The sequence below is a fragment of the Oryzias melastigma genome, linkage group LG5 (assembly GCF_002922805.2).
Source record: "Oryzias melastigma strain HK-1 linkage group LG5, ASM292280v2, whole genome shotgun sequence".
NCBI lineage: Eukaryota > Metazoa > Chordata > Actinopteri > Beloniformes > Adrianichthyidae > Oryzias > Oryzias melastigma.
Window position 1 is genome coordinate 34,497,935 of NC_050516.1, and position 13,735 is coordinate 34,511,669.

At 38.4% G+C, this 13,735-nt stretch overlaps 2 protein-coding genes across 7 annotated transcripts in view; both read right to left on the minus strand.

Annotated features, from left to right (window-relative positions):
- Positions 1 to 6,327, minus strand: part of patz1 (POZ/BTB and AT hook containing zinc finger 1) — a 12,564-nt gene extending 6,237 nt beyond the window's left edge. For both annotated transcript variants that reach the window (XM_024269781.2, XM_024269779.2), the window contains exons 1-3: positions 4,756 to 6,327; positions 2,010 to 2,073; positions 1,363 to 1,534 (exon numbers count right to left, since the gene is read on the minus strand). In XM_024269781.2, coding sequence (XP_024125549.1) covers positions 1,363 to 1,534; positions 2,010 to 2,073; positions 4,756 to 5,966 — 1,447 coding nt within the window. In that variant the 5' untranslated portion in view covers positions 5,967 to 6,327. The remainder of the gene's footprint in view (positions 1 to 1,362; positions 1,535 to 2,009; positions 2,074 to 4,755) is intronic.
- A 2,409-nt stretch (positions 6,328 to 8,736) lies between these two features.
- The window catches only part of eif4enif1 (eukaryotic translation initiation factor 4E nuclear import factor 1), a 14,938-nt gene continuing 9,939 nt past the window's right edge, over positions 8,737 to 13,735 (minus strand). For 2 of the 5 annotated variants that reach the window (XM_024270892.2, XM_024270890.2), the window contains exons 14-19: positions 12,299 to 12,432; positions 11,645 to 11,723; positions 11,444 to 11,567; positions 11,046 to 11,363; positions 10,813 to 10,956; positions 8,737 to 9,629 (exon numbers count right to left, since the gene is read on the minus strand). In XM_024270892.2, coding sequence (XP_024126660.1) covers positions 9,448 to 9,629; positions 10,813 to 10,956; positions 11,046 to 11,363; positions 11,444 to 11,567; positions 11,645 to 11,723; positions 12,299 to 12,432 — 981 coding nt within the window. In that variant the 3' untranslated portion in view covers positions 8,737 to 9,447. Of the gene's footprint in view, positions 9,630 to 10,812; positions 10,957 to 11,045; positions 11,364 to 11,443; positions 11,568 to 11,644; positions 11,727 to 12,298; positions 12,433 to 13,735 lie in introns of all 5 variants that reach the window. The other 3 variants (XM_024270891.2, XM_024270887.2, XM_024270888.2) reach the window with 2 other exon arrangements.

The following is a 13,735-nucleotide window of genomic DNA, read 5'->3' on the forward strand; positions in this document are numbered from 1 at the left end:
AAAAAACAACAACATTCAAACAAAAATGTTAAAGATAACATTCTGTTGTTAACTTCAAAACACATAACTTCTTAAAAGTTTTACTAAATTGAGCTACCTTATGTAAAGCTAAAGCACAAGACTTAATAAGCAGGGCTGTTGATTTAAAAAGAAAAGGTCAAAATTAAATTTAAAAGGCGAGGATGCTTCTGAGAACACGGTCAAAGAATGGAAAATATGGAAACATTAAAGAGAGGGTGTGAAGTGTTTTTGTTCTTTACTAAGCAGCTGTGAGAATCTGTTAAATATTTCTATCAGACATTAATAACAGACTGAAGATCAAATAGCTCTCAACACAAACAGAGAAATGTGGTTTTCTGCGTACATCTGTCAAACTAAACAAAAAGAAGGAATAATGTTCATAAACATCAACTGTACAAGCAGCCATGGAGGAGTTTCAGAAAGCATTTGGACAGTAGTTATAAACCCAAAGGACCAACGTGTTTGCAAAGTGTGTCGTTTTGGCCTCTCAGCAAATAAACTATCTTTATTTAGTGTAAGAAATGAGAGAAAAGCAAACATTTTAAAGCATATTTGTAGGCAGCAAATACTAGTACTCTCAAATATGATTTAGTGATATGGTATACACCAGGGGTGTCAAACATTCATCCCACCAGATCATTTAATCTGGCCCAGTCATGAAGAGGAAAAAATATAAGGATGTTGGAGGAAAAAAAAGTTAGTTTTTAGCTCATTTTGAGGTTTTTGGTTCTTTAAAGAAATGACCGCAATGCGCAATTCTGCCACTAGAGGGAGCACTGGAAACACAAGACCAGCATGCCAAGAGATCAAGAAATAAACACAATAAACAATGTAATAATAAGTGATTAGGATACTGTGTTAGTAGAGTTTTTTTTTACAACTGAGAAAAATAAACTAAACAAAAACGAAGCTACAGATAACAAGTTGACCATAGGTTAATATGTTACTGGTCCGGCCCACTTGAGATCGAACGGGTTAAATGTGATCCCTGAACCAAAATGAGTTTGACACCCCTGGTTTACACTGAAAACTTTGAAGTTGAAGAACTGGAGCTTTCTCGGCGACTGTTACAGTTCGAATAAATGGTGCAAAAGCTGATTTGACAGGGCGCACACAGCACTGCCATAAAGAGTCCGTTTCATAGACAATAACAAACTTCATACCACAAAAACAGCAATACCTCTAGATTCTTATTGCATCAGACAATACACAGAAAACACAGGTTGAAATAAGATTTTATAAAGGGGGATTTGACTTTTGAAAATGCAACTTAAAACTTATTTAAAGCTCATCAGAATCACGTGCAACATTGACGTTTTGCTACAGCGTGTTGAAGCTTACCTTTATTGCAAATGCCACAGTAGTTGTGAGTTCCTTCGCTGTGTTTCTTGAGGTGGTCCGTCATGTAGGCAGCTCGCAGGAACTTTCCACAAACTTTACAGGGGATTTTGTCCTCGTGGCAAGCAAGGTGTGAGCGAAGGCGATCTCTTGTTGCAAAGGAGGCATTGCAAATCTGAAGCAAAAAAAAAAAATCAAATCATTCAATTGTAAAATCCTTCAACTCTTTAGCGTCTGAGGTTCAGCTCCAGTGTTTTACATTCTTTTGACGACTGTAACTCTTCAACTGTATATGCAACTAATCCTGTGGATTCTATAGCAGAGAAAAGCAGCTTTGTACCGTCTGTTACCCAACTCTTTACGTTAGTAATGTGTTGCATATTAGTGCAAAGCTGACATGAAAAGCCGCTTTTCTCTGAATTAGAATCACAGACACTCAAAGAGTCACGGTATGTCAAAGAGAGTGTGTTATTCAGGTGTCATCTCCAGTGTTAAAGTGTCAAACTCCTCGTCTTTTGCATTAACACAAGTTTTCACTAAGTGTAGTGAAAAAAGAAAAAATACAAACCTTTGTGTTAAAACACATTTGAACATTTTCTAGAATTCAGGTGTCAGTCAGTCTTTTTTCTATTTACTGTTTCAAACGTTACCTGGCACTTGTGGGGTCTCTCTGTTGTGTGTACTTGCTTGATATGCCCATTCAGATGGTCTGGTCTGAAAAAAACATGCAAAGAAAACATGAGTGATTATCCTATTCATGAAGTTCTTCTCATCAGGTAATGGATTTGTCTTTTTTTTTCTTGACTATTTACCTAAAAACACCATATACAAGATAATCAACAAGCTGTTTCATCTTTTCTAGTCAATCTTCCAAATAAACCGTTCACATCAGTGTGCAGTTTTTTTGTTCCTGCTACATGTATGTGTGCTCAGAATTAAAATACTTGTAAATAAGGGAATTTTAACATCTTGTTTAAAAAAAGTAACTAATATCTATATTTTTTCTATGATCTAAGACAGCTCCAGAGCCACGTCTGGCTCTTCTTCAGCTCCATTGTGGCTGTTTGGTTAAAGAAAAATAAAAAGCTTTTAGTTAAAAAAAAAAAAAAAGTAACTGTAAAATAAAGTTTAAAACAGTAAAATATCTTATCACTCTGCGAGCTTTCAAAGCATAGTGGTCATAGGGGTTCAATAATAAAGAACTAAACATTTTGACAAATTCCAATATTTGAAGGGTGCCTCATGGTTAAAAAAAAAATACAGTTAATTTGCTGTTTTAATTTGAGAAAGTTCGATGTATGAATTTCTGGCTAAAAAGCTCCACAAATGTTTAAAAATAAAATGTTTTTTTTCCTTCAATGCTGACATCACACTACCTACCACTATTTGCTTCATTAAGATGATCCTATGTGATACAGGAAGTCTTTTATTTTGAAAGGAAGTCAAGTGAACCTCTATTAACAGTTATGAACTGTTTCATATTGGGGAAAAAAAACTATTTTTTCTAAAAGCTTGCTTTGTTACTGTCAAAAATACTAATGTTTTGATATTTCTCATAAAAATAACAATAACATAAATACAAAGTCTTATTTTTTTAAAGGATGTGTGGCTCTTACCAGGTTGTGGTCAGTGAAAAATCCACCCAAATGGCTCTTTAAGCGTTAAAGGTTGCAGACCCCTGATCTATGACAAAGGTGGGTAAACTACGGCCCAGGGCTAATATCCAGCCCCTTAAACTGTTTAATATAGCCCACCAAACCAGAACAACTTATACTGATAATGCTTAATAATGGGTCAATTTCTCTGTAAGTCTGCGTCTCCCCATAGATTGTACACTATGAATAAATTGACCTATTTTAGAAGGTTGTTCTTGATTTATGTGGTGTTGGAAGATTTGTGTTTTTGTTCCATACGGGACATCAAATCAATTGACACTACAATGAGAACAAAAGCCACAGTATTGAAATAAAAACTCCAAAATACCCAAAACATGTATGCATCTGCTTCTGCCCCACTGTCAAATTTTAGAACCCTTTGGTGGCACATAAGTCAAAACGTTTGCCCACCCCTGATCTAAAAGGTGTTAACTAGACACAGAGGGGGAAAAAACTAAGCAATGTGACCCCTTGGATTTATAAAGTTTAGTAAAATATGGCTACTTTTATTTTTTTCTTTTAAGTAAAATTGAGTTTTCTAACTGCAGCCCTTTCATGTGCTTGAGGAAACACAAAGGCATTGTTTGGAAGACCAAGAATGACATTGATGTTTGTATTGATTTATATTTTACCAAAAAAAAACTTTAAACTAATGTTAAAAAACACACAAAATTAGTGAATAAAATACGAGCTTATGATAAAGTTGACATGCATAAAATTGTTTTTGTCCATACCCAACCTCCAATCCAGTAGGTGGAGTCAGAGTGACATAATAATAGAATGAAAACAATACATGTTTTAAGGATCTGAGAGCAGAAATGATGATGAAAACTGGATTACAGACTGATAACCATATATATATATATATATATATATATATATATATATATATTAACAGACTTATTTTAAAAATAATCCCTATAATACACAGTCTCCAATTTAATAATATTGTTCATTTTTTTATTAGAAAAAAAAAAATTCTGCCTGTGATTTTTCTTATTTCCTATGAAAAATGACCTGTTATTTCTTATAGCTTAAGTGTACTTTTAGTGTTGATTGTAAGTCACTTGAAAAAATGCAGGTGCAACACAAACGTCTGTAGCACATGTCAAAGTCAAGGACCAAATAATATAATAATATTCCTGCCTTTTTATTAATTATAATTATGTTAAAAATGTTACGGTTTTAAAGTTTAAAAAATGGAATTTTGTGAGTTTTCTTTTACTATTTTGGTGTTTACTAAGATTTTCTAGGATTTTGGCTAATATTTCAGCCACATGCTAGCTGTTTTGGCTAATTTAGGCTTTTTATTTTTTGTTTTTTATGCTGTTTTGGAGTTTAGCAAATATTTCAGCTACATGTTAGCAATTTTGGCTAATTTAGCATTTTTCTGTTTTTTAGGATATTTTAAAGTTTGGCTATTTTTTCAGCTACATGCTAGCTGTTTATTTTTTTAGTCTGTTTTGAGGTTTAGCTAATATTTCAGCTAGCTATCAGCTTCAGCGTTTTTCGCATCAATTTCAGCATCTTCAGGTATCAGCACTAGCATCTTTAGCGGCCAAATTCAGCTAACAGCATTCACATTAGCATGTTAAAAAGTTGCGGTTTTAAAGTTTTAAAAAAGTAGTTTTAGAGTGTTCAATAGATGTTTATCCTGTTCGACCTACGACCTAAGGTGTGTTGTGTGTGATTGAGTTTTTACATCCTGCTCTGTAACTTCTCCATCCGACTCCACACTCACCTCGAGAATCCTTTCCCGCAGCTTTGGCACACGTACGGTTTGCCCACGGAGCCGTCGTGGGACCTGACGTGGTACGACATCCTGTCCTTGCGTTTGAACCGCAGCCCACACACGGGACACGCGTACGGCTTCTCGCCGGAATGCGAGAGCTTGTGCCGGTTCAGGTGGTACACGTCACGGAACACCTTCCCGCAAATCTCACAGCCCACGTGCCGCCTGGTCCTCTCCCGTTTGCGCCCGTTGTCCAGCGCCAAGCCCCCCGGGAGCTGGATGCTGTTTTCCAGTGACAGTAAGGAGAACCCCCCCGCGGCTGACAGGCTGTCAGTCAGGCTGTTCATGCCCCCGGACGAGGCTCCGTGCTGCGCTTCGTGGTTCTTCAAACGCGACGCCTCCGTGAAGGCTTTCCCGCACGCCCCGCAAGGAAACAGCTCGCCGTGTTTCTGATTGTTGTGGTTGAAATGAAGACTTTCTTTCTTTGGTCGCCCCCTCCCCCTCTTCGATCCCGGGGAGCCAGCGTCGGGATGCGCCGTTATCTCCGTTGATGGGGAGACGGAGAGTCCCTCCACGGGCTCCAGCATGGGCACCGAGGACTCGCCCCCGTCCTGCAGCATCACGGCTGCTGGGTCGCCGTGGTCCCCCGCATGCATGTGCGCGCTGCCGGCAAAACTCTGACCGTTCAAGAGCATTTCCGCTCCGTTCACCAGATCCTGGTGAGGCACCGGGAAGCCCAGCTCGATCGCCCCGCTGGCTTGGAAGAGGCTGGCGTCTCCTCCCCGGGTGGTCGGGACGAGAATCTGCACGTTGGACTGCTTGATCACCTCCTGGCAGATCTCGATGACCGACCGCATCAGCAGAAACTTGGCGGCTGTCATCAGCTCCGGGAAACACTCCAAGCGAACGACGATCTTGGAGGTGTACGCGAAGTCCAGGATATCCTTAAAAACTTTGGGGCTAATCGTGTGCATCTCCAGCTCCTTGGCGTCCCCATCACCGTCCGTCTGGCGGCTGAACACCGTCTCGAAATACTCGCTGCACGCGGCCAGCACCGCTTTGTGCGCGGGGAAGCTCTCCTCTCCGACGCGTAGGATCACATCGCAGAACCTGCCTCCATCTTTCCTCTGAATGTTGAGGTTGTGTAGCATCTCCGCACTGTGCTTGCTCACCTGATAGGTGTAGGAAGAAGTCCAAGACGGCTCTGCTACTTTCTCCATGCCGAATTCATCAAATACCAAGAGTTGTTGACGACAAAGACGAGAGAAACGGCTAAACGGGCGCTAAGATTCCGAAACAAGCTAGCTGTAAAAAACCTAAACCGAGCAGCCCCTCCCGTCGTTTTAGCATCTACCGTTAAACATTAGCAGTAGCAGGGGAAAAATGGCAGCCCCCCAGCTTCCTGTGAACCTTGACCCCGTCTTCTTAAAGGGTGGGGGGTCGCTCTTGTGTCGTCAATTAACATTTCGCCAAATCGAAACATTTTCAATAATTTGCGACGATAATTTCCCAGCTCGAACAATGAGAACTTCCCCGCGAGGCAGCATCCCTGCGGGGGTTCGTTTTTTTTTTTTTTTTTTTTTTACGCGCAGGTCTCTTCCTGCCCGCTTGCTCTAAGCCCCGCCCCCAGGAGGGCCAATAATAAAACCCCTCTTCCCTCTATAATCCAATTAATCAAACTGACCACTTCTCTTTACATCTTTATCTAAAATGCTCAAACAAACAGTTACATTTTTGTCTTTATTGTTTAGCACAAATAAAATACATAACAAAGATTCATAAGAAGATATTCAAGTACTGGGAATAATAATTCATTTTAACATTGATTTGATTCGTTTGATCATTTTTGCTAATAGGATAATAGGATTCATAGTCGACATTGGTTCACTTTGAACAACCTGATTGACTGAACTCAAACCGATCAATGTTTTGTCAAAACTTTAACCAGTGTGACTCAGAGATAAAAACCTGGTACTGAACAGTGCAGGTGAAGTTTTCCAGATTTCTTGTATTTCTTGCTAGATAATAGAGTGTAAATTAAATATGTGTACAAACAAACAAATAAACAAGAATTAATGACAAATCCATTTACATTTTAGTTTGATAAAGTTCAGCATACTGTTGTTTTTCCACTTCAAATTAATACAAATTGAAGATTATATGAACATTCTACTACAATGTTTGGTCACATGTCTTTGCTAAATTCAGTGTTTCCACACATTTGACTGTAATAAACTTACTGTACCGCAATCCAATTGGAATCATTAATTTATCTCATTTTTAAAGATTTTTAATGTTATATGTCGATTTGATTTGATTCTGCCTCAGACAGATCAATCTGGTTAGATTGTAGGAATAGAAATCAAAAATAACAAAAAATGACCATAGCAATAACTGGTATTTCCACCATTTGCTGCAATAACAGCAACATCTCTCGCTCCTCACAACCTTTATGATGTTGTTCTCCAGTCTTCCACAAGTGCTACATGCAGTTCTAGCAGGTCACTTGGGGGTGGGGTACGATCATCCAGTCTCTGCTTCAGCTGGTCCCAGACGTGCTCTATGGGGTTCAGGTCAGAGGTCATACCATGTGAGGCCCTGCCCCATCCTGAAATCCTGTTATAATTCTGGCATCATGTGACGGAGCATTATCCTCCATGAACAGAAAGTCGGGGGTGTTCTGGTGGAAATCTGGGATGATGATGATGGTTCTAGGATGTCTCGGAGGTCAGAACATGCATTGACTGGAACAAACTTTTTGACTTGTGGGCCAAAAATGGCTCCAAAATTTGACAGAAGGGCCATCAGAATGACATCAAATCTGGATAAAAAGTTTTTATTTTGAGCTAATTCAGAACATTTGGGGGTTTTATTTTAAAACTGTGACTTAAGTTCTCATTTTAGTATCAATTGCATCAATGGTTTGATGTTGTTATGGGAAAACTAAACTTGGAGAAATGCTGCGTTCATGTGGTGTTGGAATTATTGGAAAAGGGACTGTTAGATTTGGAAAACACACATAAAATGGCAATTCTTCCAACACCACAGAAATGCAGAATAACTTTCTCCATCTATATAGTGCGCCATCTATGGGGAAAAACCCAATTATCAGGGGAAAAAGAAACAAATAAGGATAATTAAAATGTATTCCCTTTCGGCGGGGTGGATTAAATAGTTTAACAGACCATATAAGGCCTCCAGATTTACAATAATCCTATCGGTGTCCAGACCGTTACACCTCCTCCACCAAAGCAAACCCTGGGGAGCATGCTGACCTCTGTTTCGCTCCCTGAAACGCTGGCGACCGTCATTTATGTGCAAAGTGACTCGACACTCATCAGTGAACAGGAAAGTAGATTTTTGCTGCATTGTCCAGGTCACATGGTCTTTGTCTGGAAGCATTCTCGGTATCGGTGAAGCCACCTGAAAGTCATCTGGCATTCAAGTCAAAGCGGTGGTCAGTTTTAGATGGTTCGCCTGGAAGCCCTAGTCCCCTTAGTCCTCCTCCCATCTAATGAACTGTGACTTCGTGGCACAATAAGCTTTTTATACCCACAGAATGTTAAAATTGATGCCAAACTGAAAATCTTTTTCTTTTAGAATTGTTTTGGTTCTGGCCCGAATTATCAAAGCACAAACACTGGATATGAATTCCAAAGATGTCCCTAACTTAGTTCTGAGTTAAATAAAATTAAAGTTAAATTAAAATTTCATGGTCAACCATCAAATCTTTACACCCCTAAACATTTTTATGGGTTTTGCACAATTTACAAGTCACAATATTGATATTTGATCAGTTGAAATGACTAGAAATTCCATGAAATGTTTTAGTTTTAGAGTAAAACGGGTAAATCATTTCACCGATGTACTTTAAACTTTACTTTGTTGTCAGTTTACCGATACCTTTGGCTCTCATCATTCACTATAAATAACACTTGTATTGCTTTGACTACAACCACAATCATAAAATGCAAAAATAATTTTAAACAGTGCTTTACACAACATTTTATTTATTCTATTTGTGCTTATAACTTAATAGCACACAAAATGATCCCCAGCCACCCTCAAAAATGACATGGAGCAGTGCAACCCCCCCTAGTGACACACAAGATTGGAGAGGATGCACTTCAGAGGGGAGCAGGTACCCAAAAAAAAACAAAAAAATAAAAAAAAAATGGAGGGGAAGGCACAAACTAGCTTGCTGCATCCACAAGAGGGTGTCTCAAGGGCCACTGGTCATGCCACAAAGGAAAGGTGGAGTGTGCATCTCAATCTACCGTATCTCACCAACAGTGACCCTTTCTCCAACAAAGGAAAGTGAGAAGTTTAAGGATTTAAGTGGACATTGAAATTCTAGCTTGTCATTTACTTTCACCACTGTTAAGAGCTGTAACCACTGCCCCTCCAAAAAAAAAAAAAAAAAAAAGCTATGTACATAAAGAATAACATATTCTCCCGTGGTCTGTACAAGTGGGCCTGTACATTAATTACTGTCTAATACAAAAAAATTTAACTCAAACATAAATCAACGTTTGCCCCTTCAAATGCAAGACAAACATGGCCTGTTCAGAATGTCCCATCTTGATCACCGTCTGTCAAAATAAAGTTCACATTTTTATAGTTAATCAGGAGGTGAAGATGGGCAGAAAGAAAAAAAAGAAAAAAAAAAGAAGAGCCACTCCACTTCTCCAGTCAGCGTTCCTATGGCCGGAACTCCAATTCATCTACACTGATGACTTTGGCCGGCATGGAAGGCAGTGGTTGTTCAAGGACGTCTGATCCGAACCACTTAGCGAGACCAAGAGGGGAGTTGCCCCTGTGTCGCTGAGAGCCGTTTGTCCATTGAGGCCCCTGGCCGTGTGACACGGGGATGCTGGGGTGCACTGAAAAGACAGGAAAGGGGATAAAAACATTAATTTAACTAGAAAAGCTGCATTCCCTGCGATAATACGTGTGTGAAAGCTTTTTGCTGAAAGTTGTCACTGAAGATGCTGAAGCTTTTTCGTGACAATAGTGACGCAATTGACTTGAATTGCTTAATGGATTTGCTGAAAATGGAAAAGCTATTTGCAAAATGATATATCTTGACTGGAAATGTTAAAGAACTTGGAAAGAGCGCTGAAATGGAACTAAGTTTCTGAAAAATTTGTAGTAAAACTGCTTAAAAATCCCTAATATGTGCGAATTTTGAACAAATATTTAGTTGGTCACTTAAATATTAGCTAAACTCCAAATTACCCCAAAAAACCTCAGTAGATGCCAAATTGGCCAAAAAGCTAGCTTGTTGCTTAAATACTGGCTAAACTCAAAAATAGCCTAACATTCCTCAGTTAACTAAATTAGTCAAAAAAGTTAGCATGTTGCTAAAATATGAGTTAAACTCCAAGTTAGTTTATAAAAACCTAAGTAGATAAAAAATTAGCCAAAAACATCAACATGTTGCTAAAATGTTAGCTAAACACCAAATTAGCATAAAACAAACACCAGGTTGCCCCCCTCCATCACTATATTAGCATGTTCGCCATTATCTAGTTCTGTCTGAATCTATTAATTCCAAAATTGAGTAGACCCGTAGATAACAAACAAGCCAAAAATGTTAGCCTGTTGTTAATATAAAGGCCAACTCTAAATTGGCCCCAAAAAAAAAAATAAAACAAAAAAACAGATAACAAATTAGCCAAAAATGTTGGGAAACTCCCAATTTTTTGAAAATTACTATAAAAGATTAAAGCATGACCCATGAATATATTTAAAGATTAGTTGCTAATCTACTTAAAATTTTAACATTTAAATACTTTATTTCCAATGAGGCAAATTTTGCTAAAAATTTCAAAAAGTATAAAGTTTATAAATACCAAAAGTACAAGCAGTAATGTCCTGAACAAGCTGAACGTTTGATACCAAGATTGATGGAATCGCTGAAAGTGTGATTGAGTTTTTACGCGTCTGAAAAACATTCAGAAAGGAGCAGGAGAATCACTATAGTGTGAATATTTAATACGCAAAAAAAAAAAACAACCAAAAAAACTCAATACATTCATTTTTGAACAGTTATACTGGACTTACTTGGTCTCTGCGAGTGAAGCTGCGGGGGCATTACAGCTAGCTGCATTTGAGTATTGCCTCTGGGAGGTAGTAGTGGATGCCCCGCTGCACTCACAGGATACAGTGGCTGTCCGAGAAGTGCAGGTGGTAAGCCTTGAAGTTGGGCTAAGTTAACAGAAAGCAAAAAAGTTGCAATTACTCAGACAAAAGAAAACACAATTCACAAGGCTCTAAAAATCTGCACCCATACCAACCTGCTTGCAGAAGTGCAGGTCCCAGCTGCTGAGGCTGGATCCCCTGTTCCAGCATTCGCTGGACCACGTTGGGGTGGAGCTGAGGAGGCGGACGCACCATGGGGACGTGGGACAGCAGTGGTACTGGGTAGACCGGACGAGGGAAGGATGAAGACGGCCCTGGGGGGACCATGTTTACAGTATGGTGGCCACTAGGACCAGGCCTGAGACACTCTTGGTCTTTGTTTTGCAGAGGCTGAGAGGTGACCTTCATCCCTGCTGATGAAGCAACACTTTCATCCAATGTTTCCAGGAAAGGATTTGGAGAGCTGCTGCTACCTGGAATACAAAGGAACAACATTTCTTTATTAGCTTTTTAACTAATAAATTAGAAATATACAAGCATCTTTCTAATTGACCATCTTGTGAGGATGTTGTCGTCTCCTCCTTTGCATCTGAAGGTAGTGATGGTTCGTCCCTGTTTTTCTCCTTGGTTGCATACATTTTGCGAATTACAGATGTGGGTGTAAATGATGGAGACAACTGCCAAAGAGAAACAGTGGACGGCGTTTAATCACCAGCGCTCCCCATCGACCCTCAACAGTGAAGTTTATCCTCACCATGCTGGTGACGGCATTTCCAGGAGAGTTTCTTCCAGCAGGAGGCGGAGGTCCCGGGGAGCGGTTCACACGCTGTGGTCTGCTGATCACAAACAGCCAAACTCAGCCAAAGCCAAAAACAAAAAACTTAATTTGATTTACTTTGAGATTTGTAATTTTGTGCCACATTTCAGCGGATTGGATCAATGTTATAATGCTGAATGTTTACAGGCGTACAAGATGCAAAAAAAATAACAAAGAGGAAAACTTGCCATATTAGTGATCAATATTGCAATATGACTTATGATACATGAACAAATGGAGAAATAAAAATAAAAAAACTTGTACATTTCCATTTCACTGCAACAGCATTATTTAAAAAAAAAGTCAAAATGTACTTTTGTTCTGAATCATTTTGATGGTTCTATACTTATTGAATACATAAAAATGATTATAAAATGTTAACATGTTGTTCAGACAATGACTTATTTTCTGATTGTTTGGATACTGAGGCAAACAACCGATTTCCTCATTTCAAATTAATATTCCACAAACATGCAATGTTTGAATGCAAACACTTCTGCAATGTAATTAATCATAGAAAATCCTGCAATTAATCACAATTAGAAATCTCAACTGTTACCTAGTACTAGTTTGGTTACAAAATAAACAAACCTGTTTCGAAAAGCTCTGTCCTGTGACTGCTTGTAACCTTGCTGGAAGGGGTGGTGAGCATGGAGAGCGAGGTCCTGGTGGAGGGTCAGGGCTTCCAGGTCCGCTTGATTTATAGGCATAGACAGTGCTCTAATCTGGACAATACAAAACAAGAAAATGCTTTTAAGCTGCATTTCAAACTAAATAAAAAGCAACAAAGACTTCTGGGAAGGAATTTGACATCTTGACAATCAATGAAACTTAAGTCAGTTTTTTTTTTTAAACAAGTGCTGCCATGATAGTTAGTTGGTCTAAAAACATTTACCATTACCAGGATATCAGCTGTGTGTTCACCAAACAGGATGAGGTTTCACTAAAGAGTAGTTAGGAATACAAAAGATAAGACTTATTTTTTGTGGTTTTTTTAAAAATGTTATTTCTATTCAAGACACTTTGATAAGAATGAGCCAATCACCTTCCTTTAAGAAAAAGTTTGTCTCCTTAACCCAGGAGTGTCGAACTCAATCGCACAAGAGGCCAAAATCCAAAACACACCATAGGTCACGGGCCGAACAGGATAAACGTTTATTGAAAACTCTAAAACTACATTTGTAAAACTTTAAAACTGTACCCTTTTAACATAATTATGAGCTAGATATTCAGCATTACCAGCGACAATGCTAGTGCGAATAATGTAAGATGAATTTGGCTGCTGAAGATGCTGAAATTAATAGCTGAAAAAGCTAAAGTTGATAGCCAGCTAAAATATTAGCCAAATGCCAAATTAGCCTTAAAAAAGGGGGAAAAAACCCACTGAAGTTAAAACAGCTAGCAAGTAGCTGAAAAAATAGCTAAACTTAAAAAATATCCTAAAAAAAAAAAAAAAATGAAAAAAAGCCTAAATTAGACAAAAACAGCTGGCATTTAGCTGGAATATTAGCTAAACTCCAAAATAGTTTTAAAACCATAACATTTCAACACAATTAATTCTCAATAATACAAAGGGAGGAATATTATTCCATAATAAATCAACTTAAACTTTAAATAACCTTTAATATTTTACTCTCCACAAAAAAATATTTTGTCAAAATTATAGAAGTTAGAAATGAGCACAAGATAACATCAGGTCATTAATAACAATACAATAAAATTCTATATATATATATATATATATCAAAATTATATTTAAAAAATTATAATTACCCAGAGGGCCGGATGCGGCCCCTGGGCCTCGACTTTGACACGTGCCTTAAACTGTAAGCTGAATTTGGCAGTTGAAGATGCTGAAATTGATAGCTAAAATGCTGAAGTTGATAGCTGAAATCACCGAAGCTAATAGCTGAAAATGCTGAAGCTGTTAGCTAGCTAAAATAGTAGTCAAATGCCAAATTAACATAAAAACTGAAAAAAAATTTGGGTTAGCCATAACAGCTAGCATGCGGCTTAAAAATAGCTAAA